This window comes from Aethalodelphis obliquidens, unplaced genomic scaffold, assembly GCF_003676395.1.
Source record: "Aethalodelphis obliquidens isolate GAN/ISIS:26980383/991018 unplaced genomic scaffold, ASM367639v1 scaffold7, whole genome shotgun sequence".
Lineage (NCBI taxonomy): Eukaryota > Metazoa > Chordata > Mammalia > Artiodactyla > Delphinidae > Aethalodelphis > Aethalodelphis obliquidens.
The window spans coordinates 4,237,686-4,258,767 of record NW_020837951.1 but is presented as its reverse complement, the minus strand read 5'-3'; the positions used below and the strand labels follow the sequence as shown (position 1 = coordinate 4,258,767).

The 21,082-nt window shown below is 42.3% G+C and overlaps 1 protein-coding gene across 3 annotated transcripts in view; it reads right to left on the bottom strand.

Moving 5' to 3' along the window:
• Nucleotides 1-7,202: 7,202 nt before the first annotated feature.
• Nucleotides 7,203-21,082, bottom strand: part of SETX (senataxin) — a 79,176-nt gene continuing 65,296 nt past the window's right edge. For 2 of the 3 annotated variants that reach the window (XM_027104459.1, XM_027104461.1), the window contains 6 exons: nucleotides 19,769-19,956; nucleotides 19,059-19,151; nucleotides 17,211-17,375; nucleotides 13,726-13,824; nucleotides 13,034-13,121; nucleotides 7,203-8,806 (listed from right to left, as the gene is read on the bottom strand). In XM_027104459.1, the coding sequence (XP_026960260.1) occupies nucleotides 8,057-8,806; nucleotides 13,034-13,121; nucleotides 13,726-13,824; nucleotides 17,211-17,375; nucleotides 19,059-19,151; nucleotides 19,769-19,956 (1,383 nt within the window). In that variant the 3' untranslated portion in view covers nucleotides 7,203-8,056. The remainder of the gene's footprint in view (nucleotides 8,807-13,033; nucleotides 13,122-13,725; nucleotides 13,825-17,210; nucleotides 17,376-19,058; nucleotides 19,152-19,768; nucleotides 19,957-21,082) is intronic. The other variant, XM_027104460.1, reaches the window with a different exon arrangement.

Here is a 21,082-nt window from a genome sequence, read left to right as displayed (position 1 = left end):
GTAAAAGTAACTCATGCACACTGTACAACAAATGGAAAAATGAAAAAATGTATGCAGAATATAATACTTACATTTACCCCCTAGAATAGGCAGAACACAGAGGATTTTCAGGGCACTGAAAATACTCTGTATGATACTCTGATGGTAGGTACAAGTCATTACACGTTTGTCAAAAGCCATGGACTGTACAGCCCCAAGAGTGAGCCCCTAATGTAAGCTGTGGGCTCTGGGTGATCATGACGTGTCGGTGTAGCTTCATCGATTGTAACAAATGTACCATCTGGTGGGGATGTTGCTGGTGGGGACAGGGGGTTTATGGGAAATTTCTGTACCTTCTGTTCAATATTGCTACAAACCTAAAACTGCTCTAAGAAAATAGTCTACTACAAAAAAAAAAAAAAAAAAAAATACCTAACCTCTATCAGCATTTTGGTGAATGTCCTTTTTCCTATAGAAACGTTTTGTGTTTGCCTGTCTATATACAGACACATATACAAACATACGCACACACACACACACACACATATATACACGTATATAGAACAAAACTATAACCGCCACCTAACCATAACATTGTGGACATCTTCCAGCTACCGGGATCTATTTACATCTGCCGCTGTCACTCTGCCCGAGAGGTGGATGTAAGTCCAACATCGTTAGTACCACAGGATGTGTCTCTAGACCCCATAACTGCCTGAGAGTAGACTGCTAGGTAAGGGGTATTCCAAATCAAGGCATTTATGTTGCAAAGAATGGAACCCACGAAGTCTGGCTCCTGTGATCAAGGGGGTTACTGGTGGGATAAGGGGATTATGATGCAAAGGGCAGGGCTCCAATCAGGCCCCACCTGGCATGCTGTCCTCACGGCTTGCTTCCTGGGGAAGGGAGCACCTGACCGTGTTGTCGTCTGGAGCTCTGAAGTCACAGCCTCAGGCCCAGAAGCATCCACGTCCAGGTGCTCTGGAGTCCCTTCCTGTCCTGTGTCCCTACGTGACAAACGTCTGAGCACTGCCTGGGAAAACTCTTCTACGTGGGTACCAGAGGAATGCGACGGGAAAAGCAGTAACAAAGTCCATCAGAGTAGAACGGGCAGACTGGGGCGTGTTCCTAAAATGGAATACTACCCTCCACCCAAAAAGAGCGGATAACGGCTAGTCATCTCAGAAATGTAAAGATGAGGGGGAGAAAAGTCAGCCCCAGAATACCCATCGTATATAACACATAAACTTCAAAATTAAGTAAATATAATTTGGGGGTGTGCAGTGAAACTTTATACAAACTACAGAATTCAGAATTCGGGTTACAACTAAGTGGAAGGGGGTGGTGGGGAGGAGTGTCTAGAAGAAACATGGAGAGTGACCTTTCCAGGCGTCAGCAGTGCCGTTTCTTATGATGGGGTGGGGGGGTACACGGGTGTCTATTATATTATGTCTTTCCTTTTACGTCTGTCTTACATACACTCTGATGTATATGATTTATTTCACAGAAGTTTTAAGAGCCGGGTCTGTGCCGATCAGTGGTCTGAGAGTGAGTCACTGTGGACACACACCGTCCCCAGTGTGCCGATCGGTGGCCTGAGAGTCACTGTGGACATAGGCCGTCCCCAGTGTGCCGATCGGTGGCCTGAGAGTCACTGTGGACATACGCCGTCCCCAGTGTGCCGATCGGTGGCCTGAGAGTCACTGTGGACATACGCCGTCCCCAGTGTGCTGATCGGTGGCCTGAGAGTCACTGTGGACATACACCGTCCCCAGGTCCCATATCTGTTTTCTAACTTGCTTTGGGATGCCAACCTTAATTCATGCAGGAAGATAAAAACTTCCCTTAGTGGCTGCTTTCTAATTTTGTGAAGACTGAAAATTAAACCTGAGTTGATGTAGTAAATTAAAAAGACAGTGATGTTTTTATATCAAATTCTATTTGTTACTTAAAGCATATTTGATGACTCAAGTGTTTTTAACATTTAAGAGAATTTGGCATATTCATGTCAGATTAGTTTTGTTATTTCAATTAGAAACCTACTAAATAACTCAGTTTAGGATTAAATGGAAAAGTTTAAGAACACTGTATTAAATGGTATGTATTTTGTTTTATTACTTTTTTTTTTTTTGGTACGCGGGCCTCTCACTGCTGTAGCCTCTCCCGCTGTGGAGCACAGGCTCCGTACGCGCAGGCTCAGCGGCCATGGCTCACGGGCCCAGCCGCTCCGCGGCATGTGGGATCTTCCCGGACCGGGGCACAAACCCGTGTCCCCTGCATCGGCAGGCGGACTCTCAACCACTGCGCCACCAGGGAAGCCCTATTATTATTTTTTGATATGAGGAAAAGAAACCTCAGGTTTTCTGGTTTCTTTTTTTTTTATATTTTGAATTTTATTTTTTTATACAGCAGGTTCTTATTAGTTATCCATTTTATACATACTAGTGTATGTATGTAAATGGTATTTTTTTAAAAGAACTGGAGATTCACCGTGTTTATGAGTTTATTAGATTCACTAGATCAGTTTAAATACTAGAAGAGGTGGCAATTAAAGGGCTTAAAAAGAAAATTAGGGAACAGTTCTCAGAGCTTTCTGAGATGCTCTTCCTGGGTTATAATCCTCAAACTTGGCCCAAATAAAATTTTCCAACTTTTTCTTTAAAAAAGTTTAATTAAAAAAATAAAAATAAATAGATTTAATTTATAGATGCACTTTAAAAAGAAGAGTGATGCCCTTATGCCTTCCTTTTTATGGCAGTAGACTATAAAAAAAGATCAGAATTAACTATTTCAGATACTTACAATGACCAGGGGGGTATTCGGTAAAGGAAGCAGCAGCAATGTTTTGTAGTTTTCTGGAGGACCAGGAAAAGAGGCCCCTGTGAGTGGGGACTGTGGGAAAATCCTCATAGAAAACCCATCCCTCTGACCAGAGGAACCAAGATAAGATGTCCCTGTGACCTGAATGGCGGCAGCGTAGTTTTTGTTTTGTTTTTTTTAATTTTTATGGGAGTATAGTTGATTTTAAATGTTGTGTTAGTTTCTGCTGTACAGCAAAACAAATCAGTTATACATATACATATATCCATTCTTTTTGATTCTTTTCCCATATAGGCCGTTACAGACTAATGAGAAGAGTTCCCTGTGCTATATAGTAGGTCCTTATTAGTTACCTATTTTATACATAATAGTGTGTACATGTCAATCCTAATCTCCCAATTTATCCCTCCCCCTCCCCTTCCCGCTGGTAACCATAAGTTTGTTTTCTACATCTATGACTATTTCTGTTCTGTAAATAAGTTCATTTGTACCATTTTTTTAGATTCCACATATAAGTAACATCATATGATAATCTGTCTCTTACTTCACTCAGTATGACCATCTCTTAAGTCCATGCATGTTGCTGCAAATGGCATTATTTCATTCTTTTTTTATGGCCGAGTAATATTCCATTGTATATATGTACGACATCTTCTTTATCCATTCCTCTGGGGATGGACATTTAGGTTGCTTCCATGTCTTGGCTATCGTAAATAGCGCTGCAATGAACATCAGGGTGCACATATATTTTCGAATTATGGTTTTCTCTGGATATATTCCCAGACCTCCTTCCCCAGCCCCACTGTGCAGCCCTTGGGAATCTCCTTCTGAACAAAAGCAGAGGTGGCCAGATGGCTTTTGGTGGTGGGCCTTGCCCCGCTCAGGGCCCCTGTGGGGGGACCATTACTGAGGAAGGCAGACGTGACCCCGATGGGCCCCAAGGCTGCTCCCCTTTCCTCCTGAACCCTTAGGAGTCAGGCCGCAAGGCTGGCCACTCGACGGAAACACCTGAGAGTGAGTTTAAGCTTAAGTTTAAAAAAGAAAAAGGCGATAAGTACTTGCCCCCAGACCCATGAAATCAGGAATTCTAGAGTAGGGCCCGGGAGTGACTCCAAAGTGCACCTCCCAGGCTGAAAACTACTAACAATTCAATTTGCAGCAATGCTGCTTAGACCAAAGGCAACAGTGTCCACCAGCACGGCTGGGCCCAAGCTCTAACGAAGAGAGCACAAAGGCAGTGCCCGTGGTTCCGAGCACCATCCAACTGCAGGCACCATTTACGCCATTTGACTTGGCAAATGCCTTCTGTACAGCAGGACGGGGTGACGATAACTCAGGTCCTGTAAGAGTTATGGAGGGATCCCCTGTGTACAGAACCCGCCTTCACGGTGCTGCAAAACATTGGAAATTCTATTTAAGCTCAAGGTAAATTTCAGTTTCCTCCCCGAATTATTTATTCCTCAAACAATAAATGGCGAAACCCAGGAGATGGTGGTGACAGCGCATGTGTTGGTCAGGAGGGACTTTAAAAATCACTGCTACAGCTGCTGCAGTAACGAATTCCATAAATAAAATGGCCATCGCAGAGCGCTCACCTCTCATCAGGTCACTTGGCAAGTTCACCTCGCCCCAGAACACGTACGTCACTTTACCCTCGTGGGTGGTTGGTGCCTCCACCCGGAATAAGCGGGAGGCCCAGCGAAGCTGGCGCTGCCCACGTCCTGGCGGAGCACAGCACATCTCACCGCCCCCTGAAGCCACTGCTTTTATAAAACGACTTATACTTTTGTAACCATCAGTGGTGACCCCCAACTTGGACATCTATTCCCTGCGCCCCCATCGGTGCCCCGGGAGCTCCTTTCGTGGGTCACTGTTCATCTGTCCCTCCTCTCTCACCCGCTCCCCAGTCTCAGCCTGGAGGTGAGCATGCGTTTCTGGACCAAATGTCAACGTGTAACTGACACCACAACTAGCCACAGTGCACCCTGCAACCTTATGGGTAAGATTCCAAGAAGAGCTGAGAAGCAAGGAGAGCTGGGGGTGCGGACTGGATGAGAAACCTGAATAAAGCAAATCGTCACCAGATAAGTTCGGCATAAAATAAATCTAATGGCAGACTAAATGGAGTACCTGGGAGGTACCTTGAACCTTCATTCAAAAACACATAACTCCTAACCCACGTCAGTTTTCTTGTTTCCACTTTTAATTCTGCCATTTTCTCTTAATATTCAGGTTTTAACAAAGACAACAGGGCTACTGCTTGCCAAATCCCAGCTAGGAATTCAGAGCATAGAAAGAATCAAAACTACAGCAAAAAAATTATCAATCTGCACAACTAACTTTAGAAAATAGTTTACTACAATTTTGTTATAAAACTCATTTACAGGAGGTTATTCACATGTACTTATCAAATTTGCTCCTGATAATACATGAAAACACAGAAATAAACTGCACAGTAAATCCAAGGCAAATCATATACAAAGAAGCAAAACAAATTTTTAAGTAGAATATATTCATGTTGAAAGAACTAAGATTGAAAGAAGACAAGGCCACTTTCTTATAACTCCATGGCAAGGACAAAAGTAACAGCTGTATTTTTCACCTGCAGTAAGGTTAACCACCAATCAACAACACTGCTATGACAGCCACATCAAGAAAGGCCACACTGTACATATGAAATGCTTAATGCAAATACATACACCAACTGGAACCACAAATCGATTCCAATGCAATGTCAGGTATGACTGTTTCCTGCTGGGAGAGGCTGTCAGGACACAGGCTTGCTCATTACAAGGGATGATGCACTAATTCTCGCGTTACCAGACTAGGTGGAAGGTGAACCAAAAGTGAACACAACGTGTGAGAACAGGCACCAAACTTAACTGGAAATAACATCGTTTGGGTGGGGCAGCAAAGTACGTACAGTGGGGAGCGCTTACTTCACGTGTTGTGTGAGCGGAGTGGGGAAGTTCCTGACCCCAGCTCTTTCCAGCATGCCTCTTCTATAAGCTTACAGGTTTTAGATTCTCTAAACTGTCACTACAAGTGTCTGCTAAGTGAAGCATTTTACCAAGATAGTAGGAAAGTAAACTTAAACAATGAGCTTTCTTGCCAAAGGCCAGGCAGGAAGCTTACGAAGCCCCTGACCCAGAGTGGGGCTCAGCCTGCCTCCGTGAACGGGGAGCAGAGGTTGACTGTGGGGACAGAGCGCGTGCTCCCCGAGTGACAGGAGTGTTCAATCCCATCAGCAGAGGTCTGGACACCAGAGGGAGAGACAAGGGTAACAAAGAAGTAGCATGTTTAAACCTTTGGCAACCAAACATTTTTTTTAAAGCTCTTAATAACCTGCTTCAGTAGAATTCCTGATGAACACAAAGCCCTTTTTGCTTAAAAAGCAGATGACTGGGCTTCCCTGGTGGCGCAGTGGTTGAGAGTCCGCCTGCCGATGCAGGGGATACGGGTTCGTGCCCCGGTCCGGGAAGATCCCACATGCCGCCGAGTGGCTTGGGCCCGTGAGCCATGGCCGCTGAGCCTGTTGCTCTGCAATGGGAGAGGCCACAACAGTGAGAGGCCCGCGTACCGAGGAAAAAAAAAAAACAAAAAAAAACGCAGATGACTGAAAAAGTTTCAAATGGTGCACATTCATCTTCAGGAATGTGTGATTTCTCCCCCAAATTACCTAGGGCTGCACAGCATTCACTACAAACCGCTAGTTCAAACAATGGTCAACTGTTACTAACACAGATTCTCAGTCTGGGATACCTCAACAGCAGTGTGTGTGTGCTTGGAAAACTGGACTTTGAAATTAGGCAGCCCTGCCCTCATCCAAGTCTCTCTAATCTCCACCCACCGTGGCCACTTCCTTTCACAGAAGCACAACCCCTCTAACCAGATCTTCCACCACAGCGGTGTATTTGCGTCACTTACGATGGTTTCCAAAGATCAGACGCAATCTGTCAACTCTCTTCCTGTTCTCAACGCCAAGTATTTGCACTCCTCTCCCATCCTTCTCTTTTTATTTATTTATTATTATTTATTTTTTTTGCGGTACGCGGGCCTCTCACTGCTGTGGCCTCTCCCGTTGCAGAGCACAGGCTCCGGATGTGCAGGCTTAGCGGCCATGGCTCATGGGCTCAGCCGCTCCGCGGCTTGTGGGATCTTCCTGGACCGGGGCACGAACCCGTGCCCCCTGCGTTGGCAGGTGGACTCTCAACCACTGCACCACCAGGGAAGCCCCCATCCTTCTCTTTTTAGAGGATGTTTCTCTCCTGCCTAAAATACTGTATCTGGTCTGCCCTGCCTGGTTCCCAAGCTGCCTGGTGACCAGAATCCCTGGGAAGATGCTAAACATCCAGCTTTTCATGAGTTGGATTCTCTTGCTGATCTACAGGCTTCCACAAGCCACCCCAGCACTGATCTAATACTTGGCAACCACTGGATTTGTAACCTACCAGTTGCAGGAAATTCACAATATGCTGGGGGCATCTGAATGACATTTCAAGAATTATTCTTTCATTTCACATTCTTCTATCTCACGAAGAATGAGAATTTTAGCTAGAGAACTATGCGCTCACTACAACAGGCAGACGAACTCGTCACAGAAATGTAATATCCTGTGCCAAGGTGCCTTGTCTAAAAAGGTGCATGAGTGGAATTTCACCTAACAGAGCTCTGCTTCCCAGGGTCTTGCCCAGGACACTCCAGTTGATTTAACAGGACTAGAGGCATCTGACCCAATGCACTGACTCGCTTCTCTCAGGCCGCCTGGGCTGTTAAAGATGTCTGTTTGCTACAACAATCTTTGAAAGGACCTGCCCTCCTCCCATCTTTCTTTTTTTTTTTTTCAATATAAGGTCTGTTCTGTTGAAAATGATTAACACTTTAAGCAGGGGAAAGAAAAGCTGTCTACCAGATCAAATTTTAAAAGGATTCTGTTATTTGCTACACAAATATACATTCCAACTTTTACAGCATCCTCTCCAGTCTGACCTTTTCTACAGAAGAACAAGAGATCAACATTTTAAGTCTTCGACTTCGAGGACATTATTACTGATACACAAATGCCTTCTGAAAGCTTCTGCAACTGACAAAAGGTACTGAAGATGACCAAGAGGCCCATGTGTCAGGATACATTTTCTGTTTTCCAACAGCACACAAACTCCTTTAAGGAAAAAAGTAATCTTATCTGGACAGTCCTACTAGCTGGTCACCTGAAGTTTGCAGTAATGCTTGTGGCTGACAGTCTCACTTGGCCCCACTATGAAAGCTTCCTCTTCTTCAAGCTACTGTCCTCCTCCAGCCCCATCTCGTCCCAGCCTGAGTTCCTCTTTGTGTGGTGGCTCAGAGAGCCACACGTCTCCTGATCCCCCTCAGGGAAGGCCCTGGTCTCCCTCCTGTGGCTGACTGCCTCCCCTTCCTGGGCACATTTTCTCTTACTCGTGGAAGCATCGGTACTAGCAGCTGGAGGGTCGCACTGCGCGTGAGGTCTGTGGTTGTTCACAGCAGCTCCCTTGGCGGGGGGCTGCTGCCCGATACTGGTCGGATCCTGGTGCCTTCCGGGGGAGCCTGGCTCTCCAGAGAGAGGCGCTGCTCCGGGATACTGGGGGCTCGAGGGCTGCAGCTCACTGAGGCATTTCCCTTTGGCTTCACAGCCCAAGCCCATCCTCCTAAGTAGTCGTGGGTCCCGAAGCCAGTCCTGAATGGGTGGCCTTTCAGGGTCATTTGCAGTAACAGTGACAGTGGCTTCTTTGGAGTCAGAGGGTGAGGGGTACAGGGAAGAAGCAATAGACATCTTGGCAAATTCACTGTCTAGCTTGTTGCTGGGCACTCCGCCCTGGGGTCTGGACACCTCTGGGGCGATAGCAGGAGGGTGAGTCAGACTTCTTTGCAGTACGGGCTTGAGTTTCAGAATCTTCACTGCATCTTGTCTATAGTTTTTGTCCCAAGTCTTAACAATGGCACCACGCTTCTGTGCATCCTGAATCAGCTGATTCCAATGACAGTTTTCCTTGAAACAAAGAGAAGGAAGAAAATTACATCGCAAAGAAACACTCGTATGCTTGGGAAGCAGAGGTTCCAGCTTTCACTTCTGAACAAATAGTAAGTATACCTTCGTGAACAGATTCTCAAGAATCCATTACTTGTTAGACAAGGCTGAAAGGAAAAATAAGGTGGAATACAGAACTATAAAGCCACACTGCTAGAAAAGAACACTGGGCACCACCTCTAAGAAAGAACGTCCACCATTTTACCACTGTTACTCAGGCCACGTGGTGAATTAGCTGTCATGCAAATCTGTACCAACTGCCGGTAGCCTCATGTAGCTATTTAATCTTCAATTAAATAAAATTAAAAATTCATTTCCTCAGCTGCACCAGCCAGATTTCAAGTGCTCAGCAGCCACATGTGACTAGGGTTAGCATCCTGGACAACACGGACACAGAAGGGCTCCGTCATCCCACCAAGTTCCCTGTGACACTGCTGATCCTAGAGTCTTGCCTGCCTCCGGCCAAGGCTAACATTCTGGAAGAGGAAGGCTTGGTTTCAGAAAGCTCTAACTTTTGAGTGCATGCTGACTGTTCTAGAAAGAGGTCCACAGCTTTCATCAAATTCCCAAAGGCTTCCCAAACTCCAAAGGGCTAAACCATCTTAATCCGCTGAGATAACTATTCCAAAGATATTGTCACACTTTTGTCTCTTTTCTAGAAGGGCTTAAGTTATGAAAAGCACATCTAAAGGGAAAAACAAAACAAAACAAAACGAAAACCCAACTCCCGCATCTCTCCTCTCTTCCTTTTAGAGTTTCCTCAGCAATAAATTGCTTCTTTACAACCATCAGAACTTGGGCCTCTTTAGAAAGAAGAAAGAGAGAGTATGAGGGAGGAAAAAAGATGGAGACTGAAGGAACGAGAAGAAAAGGATAGCTCCCCTTATGGGGGCTCCTGCACTATTCATGAAGGTGGGTAAGGGTATAGCAGTGAAGCTGCATACAAAGTACTGACCTGCTGTGTGACCTTGGTCAAGTCACTTGACCTCTCTGAGCCTGTTTCCTTACTGTAAAGTATGAATAGTATTTTATTTAAATGACTCTAAAACGTGCTTTGAAATAAAATAAAATAAATAAAATGTGCTTTTTTTTCACATTTTACCGTTTCTGACTTCGCGGTACCTCTTGGCCAGGCAGCAGTTTCCATGTATGTATGTAATCCTGGAGGAATTCATGGCTGGGCGACTACAACCTCTTGACTTTTAGTCAACAAACCACTTTTAAAAAGAATGAGTCCTGGCTCTTGCCTGAAAAATCTTTCCACAGACATCTTCTGATAAGACAATAAAGTACCAGCACTACAACTTGGAGAATGGAGATGAGAAGTTGGAAAAAACCCCAGGACCACAGTGGGGCCCTCTCATGAGACACTGACTGCACAGGGAACGGTTCGAGCGTGAGCAAGGGTACATGGGATGGTGAATGGGGACGACCAGAGTGTTAGTCTGAAAGTGAGATGCTTTCAGGGGTATCTTAGTCTACCTATTTTGCTGTATTTCCTATGTATAAACAAGAGTGGTATGACACTGGGTTGGCCAAAAAGTTCATTTAGATGTTACAGAAAAACCCAAATGAACCTTCTGGCCAACCCAATAAAAATCTGTCGAAAGTCTAAAAGAGTTCTTTCAGTAACTATAAAACAAAAATTCTAAGTGAAAACAGAGTGTCACAATTCAATAGCAGAACATAAAATAATGATGCACATTATATAACTAATAGCTTCTTGGATTTGTTAAACTATGGTGGCAATGCAGACCTCACAGGGTCTTTTAAAGTAAGTCGTGTAAATCAAGTGCACGGTACGGTGACCGCATGCACCAGGAAGGTGCATGTAAGCAGTACCAGGCTCAGATCTCCGACTCAGGAGAGCTCTTGAGCGTCCTACCCTGTGGCTGGAACGCAGATGTAAAGCAGATGGCCTTGCTGCTATTTCTGCCAATTCTACTGCACCTGAACTTGCTGTTTAATCCAATCCCTAGATCACAAAAACAGTTCTGAGAAGGGGCTATTAGTCTTGATTTCTCAGAGGAAACCAAGTGCCTTAATCACTGATTCCATCTCCATAAGGGAAACTGGGCTGAAGAACCAAAAAAAAAGAGGCTGGGGAGGGGGGAAGCCCAAGGACAAATACGTTAAGTTGGACTGCAAACTCCAAATGATAAACTGGAAGTTTTTCTATTCTGTTCTGTCAGTCTCTTTTTGTCACACTGGCTTCCCAGAGTGAAGATAATAACGTCTATACCGCAGCTAGACATCAGTGGTCTTCAAATCTGCGTGACGGTGACTCTGGGGCTCACAGAGACTTCCTCGGGGGGGATGTGAGCACGTTTTCTGGGAATCAATTTCCAAACCTCAGCTTCCAAACCCCAGTCCCCTATGTCCTCCTGGGGCTTTTCTGCCCTTCCACTCCATCCTTCACAACCACCACAACTCTCGCCTGTCCCAAATCTGACCACAGGGCGCACGGCTAGGGAAGGTAAACATGCCTGGGTGTCAAATAGAGGGGGTGGTAAACAGAGGGGTGCCCATGAAGGCTCCTGCAATCAGGGCATCTAAGAGACACAGCTCTATAAACATTTTACTCTTCTGGTTTGAACATTATCAAAATTCAACTGTGTGAAAGTAATTGTTAAGACGTTACTCAACTGACAAGATATCGTTCGTTAATACTCAGATCCTTACGGTCACAGGAAAAATAATTTTTTAAAGAACTCTTTGAGGTAACTATAGATTCATAGGAAGTTACCAAAACAGTAGAGGTTCCACGCACCCTTCACACAGTTTCCCCAAATAGTTATGAAAACCAATTCTTTAAACTTTCAAATTTACATGTAAATTTTTTGTGGCAGAAAAGCCTAATAGTCATATTAACAGAAAGGCTTTTAATTATGAAAATATATAAACTACCCCCACTGAATTTTATCCTAAACAGTATAAATGGCAATTCAATTTTAAAGAGCAGAAAGAATAACACTGCTCTCTATTCCACTGGATATACTTAAGAGTGGCATAATGGATTTATTTTTAATAGCTTTATTTATTTATTTTTATTTATTTATTTATTTTTTGCGGTACGCGGGCCTCTCACTGCTGTGGCCTCTCCTGCCGTGGAGCACAGGCTCCGGACGCGCAGGCTCAGCGGCCATGGCTCACGGGCCCAGCCGCTCCGCGGCATGTGGGATCCTCCCAGACCGAGGCACGAACCCGTGTCCCCTGCATCGGCAGGTGGACTCTCAACCACTGCGCCACCAGGGAAGCCCAATAGCTTTATTTTAAAATGTCAAATATTTACAGTACATTAGAAACAAAATCTTTATCAACACTGAACGATGAAAAATTTTCAATATAAACTTAAAAACGGAGGATACACAGCTTTCAAACATTCTTTCAAGGGGGTACACAAACAACGAAGGTTGAAGACCACAGATCTAGGTAAGAGCTGAATGAGAAAGACTGTATTTGAACGCCCTCTGGTGGAACTAACCAAAACAAGGGAAAAACCTACTGAGTTGGCACCTCTCCTGAGATAAAACAATGACTCTGTTAAATACAGAAATTAGGGAAACTGAGTTATTACACCTAATGAGACAGGCAGCAAATATATGCTTTATCCAGCTGTGATTCACCAAATTAAGCTGTACTATTTGTCGACTACAGATGTAAACTTGCCCCTTCTTCTAGAGGAGTATCTGTACGGATGGACGAGCTCTGATGCCACTCACCCCTCAAGGGAAACAGCAAGCAGTGCTGCTCTAAGTGCCAAGACAAAAATGAAGATCCAAGCACTTTCCTGCAAATTCCCCCTCTCTCTGGCTTGCTAGGCTAAGAGCCACATTTACTGAGTGTTTACTAAGTGCTAACCAATCTTCTAGCACTTTACATATATGGGTTTACATGTCTTCTTAACAATTCTACGATGTAGATACAATTTTTTTTAAAGGTCATCTTGAGAGTACACTACGGATACCTACCTGGGTCTTGGCTAAGAAAGGGTGAGCGGTTTAGGCATTATAAAAGCTCCCAGGAAGAAGCAGCTGGAGGACATAACAACCAGGGGGAAGAGGCTCATTATTGTTTGTAGCCTCGAAATCATTTCCACTTTGATGAAAAATAAAAACAAAACCTCAACCCGGTATCAGTCATGATGAGCAAACTCTGGAGTTCTCTGGTCCTTTAGAATGTACCTACCATCAGGGTCCTCAAATGTCCCAGGATGAAGAGGCTGTACTTGGCTCGTGTGATGGTGACATTCAATCTCTGCAAACTTGCCAGAAACCTAAGCAATAGAAGGAAAAAAAAAAAGTTACTTCTTTCTTCAGAATAACTCGGCATGTCAGTGTAGGTGAGACACAGGCGTTTCAGACAGCTTTTCTTGGGCTCCTGCTTTAAGGTCATGGTGCAGGACCTGGCACAGAAGCAATTCCCATTAAGGACAGCAAACAAACAAGATGCCCAGTGCTTTCCTTCAAAGTCATGCATCTGTCTGTTGATTTCCTATTTTGACTGGGATGAGATATTGGAAATTTTAATGGTATGATTTTTAAGCCTTAAAAGATCCTAAAAATATGATAGTAGATCAATTATGACAAATACCATGGAGAAGAACATGCCCCTGCAAAATATACTGGATTCAATAATCTGTTTCACTCTCATCAAGTGAAAAAACAGATTCACACTGTGACATGGGTTAATACACAAGGTACCAAGAGAAGCAGACCTAACGGTGGATCAACTTCACAACTTAAAAAAGAAACCTTCACGGTATTACTCAATTTTTTATATAAGAAAATAGAGCAAATGATGGTATTCTCTAACAGTGATTAAAAAGATCTAACTCTGGATCATAAACAAGCAAAGAATCAATAATGACAGTTACCCACCCAATTGAACCTTGCATGGCATTTGCTCTGACACATGTAACAATAACACAATCTTTCTGACGACCCTGGAAGCCATCCACGGTATCTACTTCTGCTGGCCTATTTACGAAAAGAGAAACATATTTACTGAAAAAAGATAATTATTAAATATACATATTTATACAGTAGTATTTCTTACTTTTTTAATGCTATCTTTTTAAACTGGAATAGAATTCACGTAACACAAAATTCACCATTTTAAAGTACACCATTTGGTGGTGCTGAGTCCATTCACTATGGTGTGCAGCCATCACCGCTATCTAATTTCATAGCATGTCCATCACCCAGGAGAGAAGCCCTGTGCCTGTCAGCCATCAGCCTCCATCTCCCCCTCCCCAGGCCCTGGCGACCACTGATCTACTGTCTGTCTCTATGGACTTTTCTATATGGGAAATTTCATATAAATGGAATCATAAAACATGGGACCTTTTGTGTTGGGCTTCCTTCACCTAGCATAATGTTTTCAAGGTTCATCCGTGTCATAGACTGTTAACTGTACTTCACTCCTTCCACGACTGACTATTCGCTTGTACAGATACACAATTTATTTTTTACCTATGTACCATTTTTGGACATTTGGGTTGTTTCCACTTTTTGACTATCATGAATAATGTCGCTACGAACATTCATGTACAAGCTTTTGTGTGAACCCTTTCTCAATTCTTTCAGGTATGTACCTAGGAGTGGAACTGCTGGGTCACGTGGTAATTCTATGTTCAACTTTAGGAGGAAATGCCAAACTGTTTTCTACAGTTTCTCACCAGCAATGTAGAAGTAATCCAATTTCTCCACATCCTTGCCGAAACTTGTTTTGTTTTTGTGATGACGGTCATCTTGGTGGGTGCGAAATAGCTCCTCATTGTGGTTTGATTTGCATCTCCCTAATGACAAATGATGTGGAACAGCTTTTCATGTGCCTGTTGGATTTTTGTTTGTCTTCTTTTGAGAAATGCTATTCACATCCTTTGCCCACTTAAAAAGTTAGACTATCATTTTATTAATTGTATGAGTTCTTTATATATTCTGGATATGACTTGTCAGATAAATATTTTTCAAGTATTTTCTCCCACGGTGTGTGTTTGTCTTTTCACTCTTTTGATAGTGTGTCCTTTGAAACACATAAGTTTTTAATTTTTACGAAGGCCGATTTACTTCTCCTTTGGTTACTTGTGCTTGGGTATCATATCTAAGAATCTGTTGCCTAATCTGAGGTCATATAAATTTACCTTTGTTTCCTTATAAGTTTTATAATTTTGTCTCTTAGACTCGGGGCTCTAATTCATTTTCAGTTAATTATTGTACACAGTGTGAGACAGGGGTCTAAATTCATTCTTTTGCATGTGGATATCCAGTTACTCCAGCACCATTTGTTGAAAAACTACTCTTTCCCCAACGAACAGGCTTGGCACCCTTGTTGAAAATCAACTGGCCATAAATGTATGGGTTTATTTCTGGAATCTCACTTCTATTGTATTGGTCTACATGTCTACCCTTATGACAGTACCAGTGTTGATAGCTTTGTAGTAAATTTTGAAAGAGGGAAGTGCGAGCCCTCCAACATTGTTCTCTGTCAAGCTATTTAGGGTCTCTTGCACTTCCATGTGAATTTTAGAATAAGCTTGTCCACTTCTGTAGAAAGAGGTAGTTGGAATTTTGACAGAGGTAACAATGAATCTGCAGCCCAACCTGGGGAATGGCGCCATCTTAACAATATTAAGTCTTCCGATCCAGGAACGTGAAATGTCTTTACATTTACCTAGTTCTTTAAATTCTTTCAGCAACGTTTTGTCCTTCTGTGTATGAGCTCACACTTCTTTGGTTACATTTACTCCTAAGTATTTTGTTCTTCATGATGCTACTGTAAATGGAATTTAAAAACTTTTCCTTTTCAGATTTCTCTATAGTGTACAGAAATACAACTGATTTTTGTATACTGATCTTGTACCCTACAACTCTGCTGAACTTGTTTATAAGGACCAGTAGTTTCCATAGATTTTTTTAGGGTTTTCTATATGTAAGAGTATGCCATTTGTTTTTTGTTGTTGTTGGTTTTGTGTTTTTGGAATTTTTTTTGGCCACACGGCGTGCAGGATCTTAGTTCCCAGACCAGGGATCAAACCCATGCCCCCTGCGGTGGAAGCATGGAGTCTTAACCACTGGACCACCAGGCAAGTCCCAGATCATGCCATTTGTGAAGAGACACTTTGACTTCTTCTTTGCCCTTATGGACGCCATTTATTTCCTTTTCTGGCTTAACTGCTCTGCACAGAACGTCTAGTACAGCGCTGCACAGAAGCAGTGAGGGTAGGCATCCTTCCTGATCATAGGGGAAAGCTTTCAATCTTAGCATCAAGTATGATGTTTTAGCTGTGGGCTTTTCATAGATGCTCTTTATTAGGTTGAGGAAGTTCCCTTCTATTCCTAGTTTGTTGAGTATCTTTATCATGAAAGGTTGCTGCATTCAGTCCAATGTCTTTTCCACATTTATTCGGATGATCATCGTGTGGGGTTTCCCCCTTTAATATGGTATATATCACACTGACTGACTTTCATATGTTGAACCAACCTTGCATTCCTGAGATAAATTCCACTTGACTGTGGTAAACAATCCTTTTAATATGCTGTTGAGCTCAGCTGCCATTATTTTGTTGAGAATTTCTGCATCCATATTCATAAAGGATATTGGTCCATAGTTTTCTTTTCTGGTGATGTCTCCATGGCTTTGGTATCAGGGTAATATTGGCCCCATAAAATGCGTTAGAAAGTCTTCCCTTCTATTTTTTGGAAGCATTTGCAAAGGACTGGTGTTAATCCTTAGTGTCTGACAGAATTCACCAGTGAAGTCTGGTCCTGTGTTTTTCTCTGTTGGAAAGTGATTACTAACTCAATCTCTTTACATTTAATAGGTCTATCCAAAGTTTCTGTTTTTTTCTAGAGTCAATTTTGGTACTTTGTGTGTTTCTAGGTGCAGAAACTTTTGAGTTAATGCATTTCCAATATTTAATTTTTAATTTTACTGTTGAGGTATAAAGGAGACAAAAACAAGATCTTCATCCTATACATGAAGGCACTAAAAGGGTTAAATAATTTATTCTAAGTGAAATGTGAATACATGATTCTCAGTAGAGTTAGAATTCAGATAACAAGTCACCCAACTAAAGGGAAAGGCCTGAAGAATTTCTCAGTCACTTCCATTGTCAAGTGTAACAGTGATGACATTTGAACTGGCAGGAGGCACTCCATCTGCAGGGGCTACAAGTGTAACCACACTCCCTCCCAGCACAAGTCTATGGAGCCAGGGTCCTAGTCTCCTTGTTCTATACTACCAGGGTCTAAGACCACTCCCTAGAGTTAAGTTTCCTTTTCGTCTTTCCTTCTATCCCCTCTTTCTTCATTTTAATTCAACAGAAAAAGTGGAAATATCTGTAAAAATAGAGATGCCTCACCCTTTTCTATCAAACTCTTTGTCCAAATCCTTCTGAATCATCATCTTCTGAGCCTTGTAATGGGTTATTATGCCAACGTTTCGGTAAGTAAAATCCCTTTTTTTGTCTTTCATAAGTTTAACTAGTTCCATTACCAGTTTTATTTCTTGAACATTTACATATGAGCTAAATAAGACAAAAACAAAAAATACAACACATCAAAACTAATAGCAGTCCAATCGCTAAGTTAAGTTCCACTTTGTTTTCCACTACAGTAACGGGTACACAGGTAGGTTTCATCTTTATTCAGTCAGCAGTGATTCAAAGAGGCTGTTATAATGACCATTAATATTGTACATATGGATAAATATAAAAATAACTGCCCAGTGAAACACGAAGTTGTATGAGAGAAAAGAGGTTGGGGTTAAGTGACGTTAAGGCACCAGTTTCTTCACTTATTAAAACAGGGATAGCCACAGTGAGAACGAAAGTATTCATAATAATAATGAAGGTATGACTAATGAATAGCCAACACTAAGGATTTACTATCTTCCCAACACTGAGAAAAGTGCTTCCGATGTACTACCTTCCTGCATTCCCCACCACAGGCCACGCAGATCATGCACCACATGACCGAGAGGATGGCAGCCACACAGACTAAATGTGACCCAGCCCCCAGAGATGAACAAACACGGGGCCCTACAGCAGGATCACGTCCCTCTGTCCTTGCTGGCTTCATCCTGCACTCCCAACTCATCTCCCGAACTACAATGCGTTCCCTCATCACCATACCAAATGCAACACGTGTGCACACTGGAGGATGCCCTGCACTCGCACCTTTATTCCTGAGGCTACCTTATCTGTCTCACCCTAAAGGCTTAAATACTCACTATTCTAATTTCAAGACTTACTATACAGACAACCCAGTCAGCTAGCTTTCTTTTCCATACCTGCAATCTTTATTTGGTCACCTCTCAGGCCAACACTCTTCTCATGACCATCCATCCCCATAATACTTATGTGGTAAACTCTCAATCCTCTGCTCCATTCCAACAGACCCCACTACAACCTCCACAATCCCTCTGGAACAGCAACCCCCCAGCCAACTGCTCCGTATTTCTAACTTCTTCACTGAGGGGCCCCTCCCTCCACCACTATTAACTAATATCTTATTCTCACGGAGGACACCACTTGCTCTGCAGCTCTCTCCTGATGCAGAGGTGGAATTTCTATTTCTTCATACGTCATGATACAGGGGTGGCATTTCTATCTGTGCTAACAAATGCAGCCTCCGGGCTCCTCCTCTATTCTCTCACAAGAAGCCCTGGCTCCTCTGAGGTGCTTCCTAATTAGCAACCACTGCTCCTTTTCGCTGTCATCCACAAACCACCTGATTCACAATCCAACATGCTGAAAGCATTGTCCACCCTCTGCCTCACACCTTGATTCAACTGTATCTGTACTTATCCGTCACAACACTTTACCCAACCGGAATCATTAATCACCACGGTGATGGCCTGGTTAATGTCTGTCTCCCCTGTTAGACCACAGCAGCGTTGCGCTGGGGCCACGTCTGTTTTACTCACAGCTGTGATCTCAGCATGGATCTACTGAAGTGCTGACCGCATGTTAGGTAACATAACCCCCATTACCCAGTTAAGAAAAAAAAAATCAAGACTGAAATATATAAATACATCAGTAATTTATGATTGAAAAGGTGAAGTTATCAACCCAGCTAAAAGAAAATGATTGTGCACTGGCACTAGGCAGAGAGATTTATATGGAAAATATTTTGAATTTAAATATAAACAAAAACAATATAAAAATTCTGGGACCATCAGTGGGGACTGAAGAAAAAGGAGGACGTACTCATTATCCCGCTTTTCTGAACCATCTCCAACATCAAACACGAGGTAGGGCTGAAATGGCCAGTCAGATGAGCACCGAATGGCCTCTGTGATTCTACAAAAGAGCAGCCACCACTTAGAATGCAAGTCAAATTACAAGAGAAAACGTTTTAGAATTATTATTACCATTTGTTCTTTCTGGGGAAGAGAGCAAGGGAAAGTAAGAGGACAAGAAGGACCTTCTTTTTAAATAAAATTAAATACTTTTAAATAACACATTTTAGTGAAAGGTAGCAAGTGAATTTCATTTCTATTCTAGTACTAGGGAGAATGACCCATGTAATTAAAATTTAACAATCATGATTGGAAAGTTACTCATACTACAGTAAGTGAAAAAAGCAAGCTACAGAATACTATGTAGAGCATGGTGTGCTTTTTTTTCCCCCCCAAAAGAGAAAAAGTAAAAAAAGATGTGCATAGTACAAGGACTGGAAGTAGATATAACAAAATGTTACCAGTGATTACTTCTGGGTAGCATAATTAGGGGTTGGGTTTTTCCCTTTCTTTTCGTTTATCTGCATTTGCTACAATCAATAGGACTTTTATAATTAAAATTATTAAACCTTTATGTTTTTAATAACAAGACCTAAAAGCACAACAAAAGAGCTATTCTTCCTGAGCAGCCAAACCTACAAATAAAACAGGTGAACACATGCAATGAACAGAACTCACCTATTTGTTTTCAAGTTCCTGTTATAAACGTAATTAGAAGGGAAGAGACATATGTCTGGGTGCATCCTGTACTGAACGGTGAGCTGTAAGACAGGCAGCCTGCCAATCACGTTGTGCTTCACGTTCTCTTCCAGAAGTTTGTAGAAGCGGGCCATCATCGACTGGTCATAGCCATACTCCTGGGCCTTCTGAAAGGAGGAAAACAAAGCAATAATCTCCAAGAATTCATTTGTACTTTTCCCACTATTAAAAAAACAATCGCCGAGCTCTAAAATGTATTAGAGGTATTGCCAACAACCAAAGATTCAGAGAAAGAAGATGTTTCCAACTCCAGCCCTAGAAAAGCCATGCAGCTTGACTACAAAAGTTAAGGTATTTTCTCCTTATTTAGAAAACCCACATACTGCTTATGAACGAGATGTGATCTTGTGAATGACCACAACTGTCGCTATTTTGGTGCTAACAGGGGTCACCTGAAAGAATCGATGATAAAAGCAGCAAAGAACTGTAACACAGATTTTAACAATTATTTCTGGGCTATGCTCTCACAACTAGAAATAATGAATGTCATTGTAAATAAGCCTCTGAAAGACCAATTTCTTCATCCATCCATCATATACTCAGCAGCTAAAACTTGGGGTGCTGAGAGTCTACAGTGAATAAGATCAAGTGTCACAGAACTTGCATTCTAGTGGAGGAGACAGGCAACTAAGGTGATTTCATAAATCCAAGAAAGGGTTACAAACCTGTGATCTGAAATACAGTGACTTAATTGACAAACGAAGAAAACTGTCTTAATGTTATCACGGTCGTGCCTTGGGATATACTTTTCAATGGTAGCATCATATCAAGATTCAAAAAGTATTATATCTTAAATAATCTAGAAGCAAAAAATGTGCTCTGGAAAACCCACTAAGATGATGCAATCTTTGTAAGTGATGTTGACAATATGAGCATTGAAAATGTATGTGCAAAGTTTCAATAAACCTGTTTCACAAACTATCAGAGTGGAGAAAATAGGCATTACTTCTTATTTGTATTATTCATATATGTGATTATTTGTATATGTGATATTAAATAGGTTTGTATAATTAAAGAGAATATTTTTAGTAGACACTTGGCAATTTCATCTATACCCCCCCAAAGTTTATCTATTCAAGTTATAGCTAAAAAAAACCTCATTTACTTCACTCTGGGGAAAAAGAAAATGGTTTATATGAGGTAACACAACTACTTCCAGAAAAAAAACTAGTCCATCCTACAAAATGATGGAGATTTTAATGTTTTGACATGAACATATATTCCTGATCTATT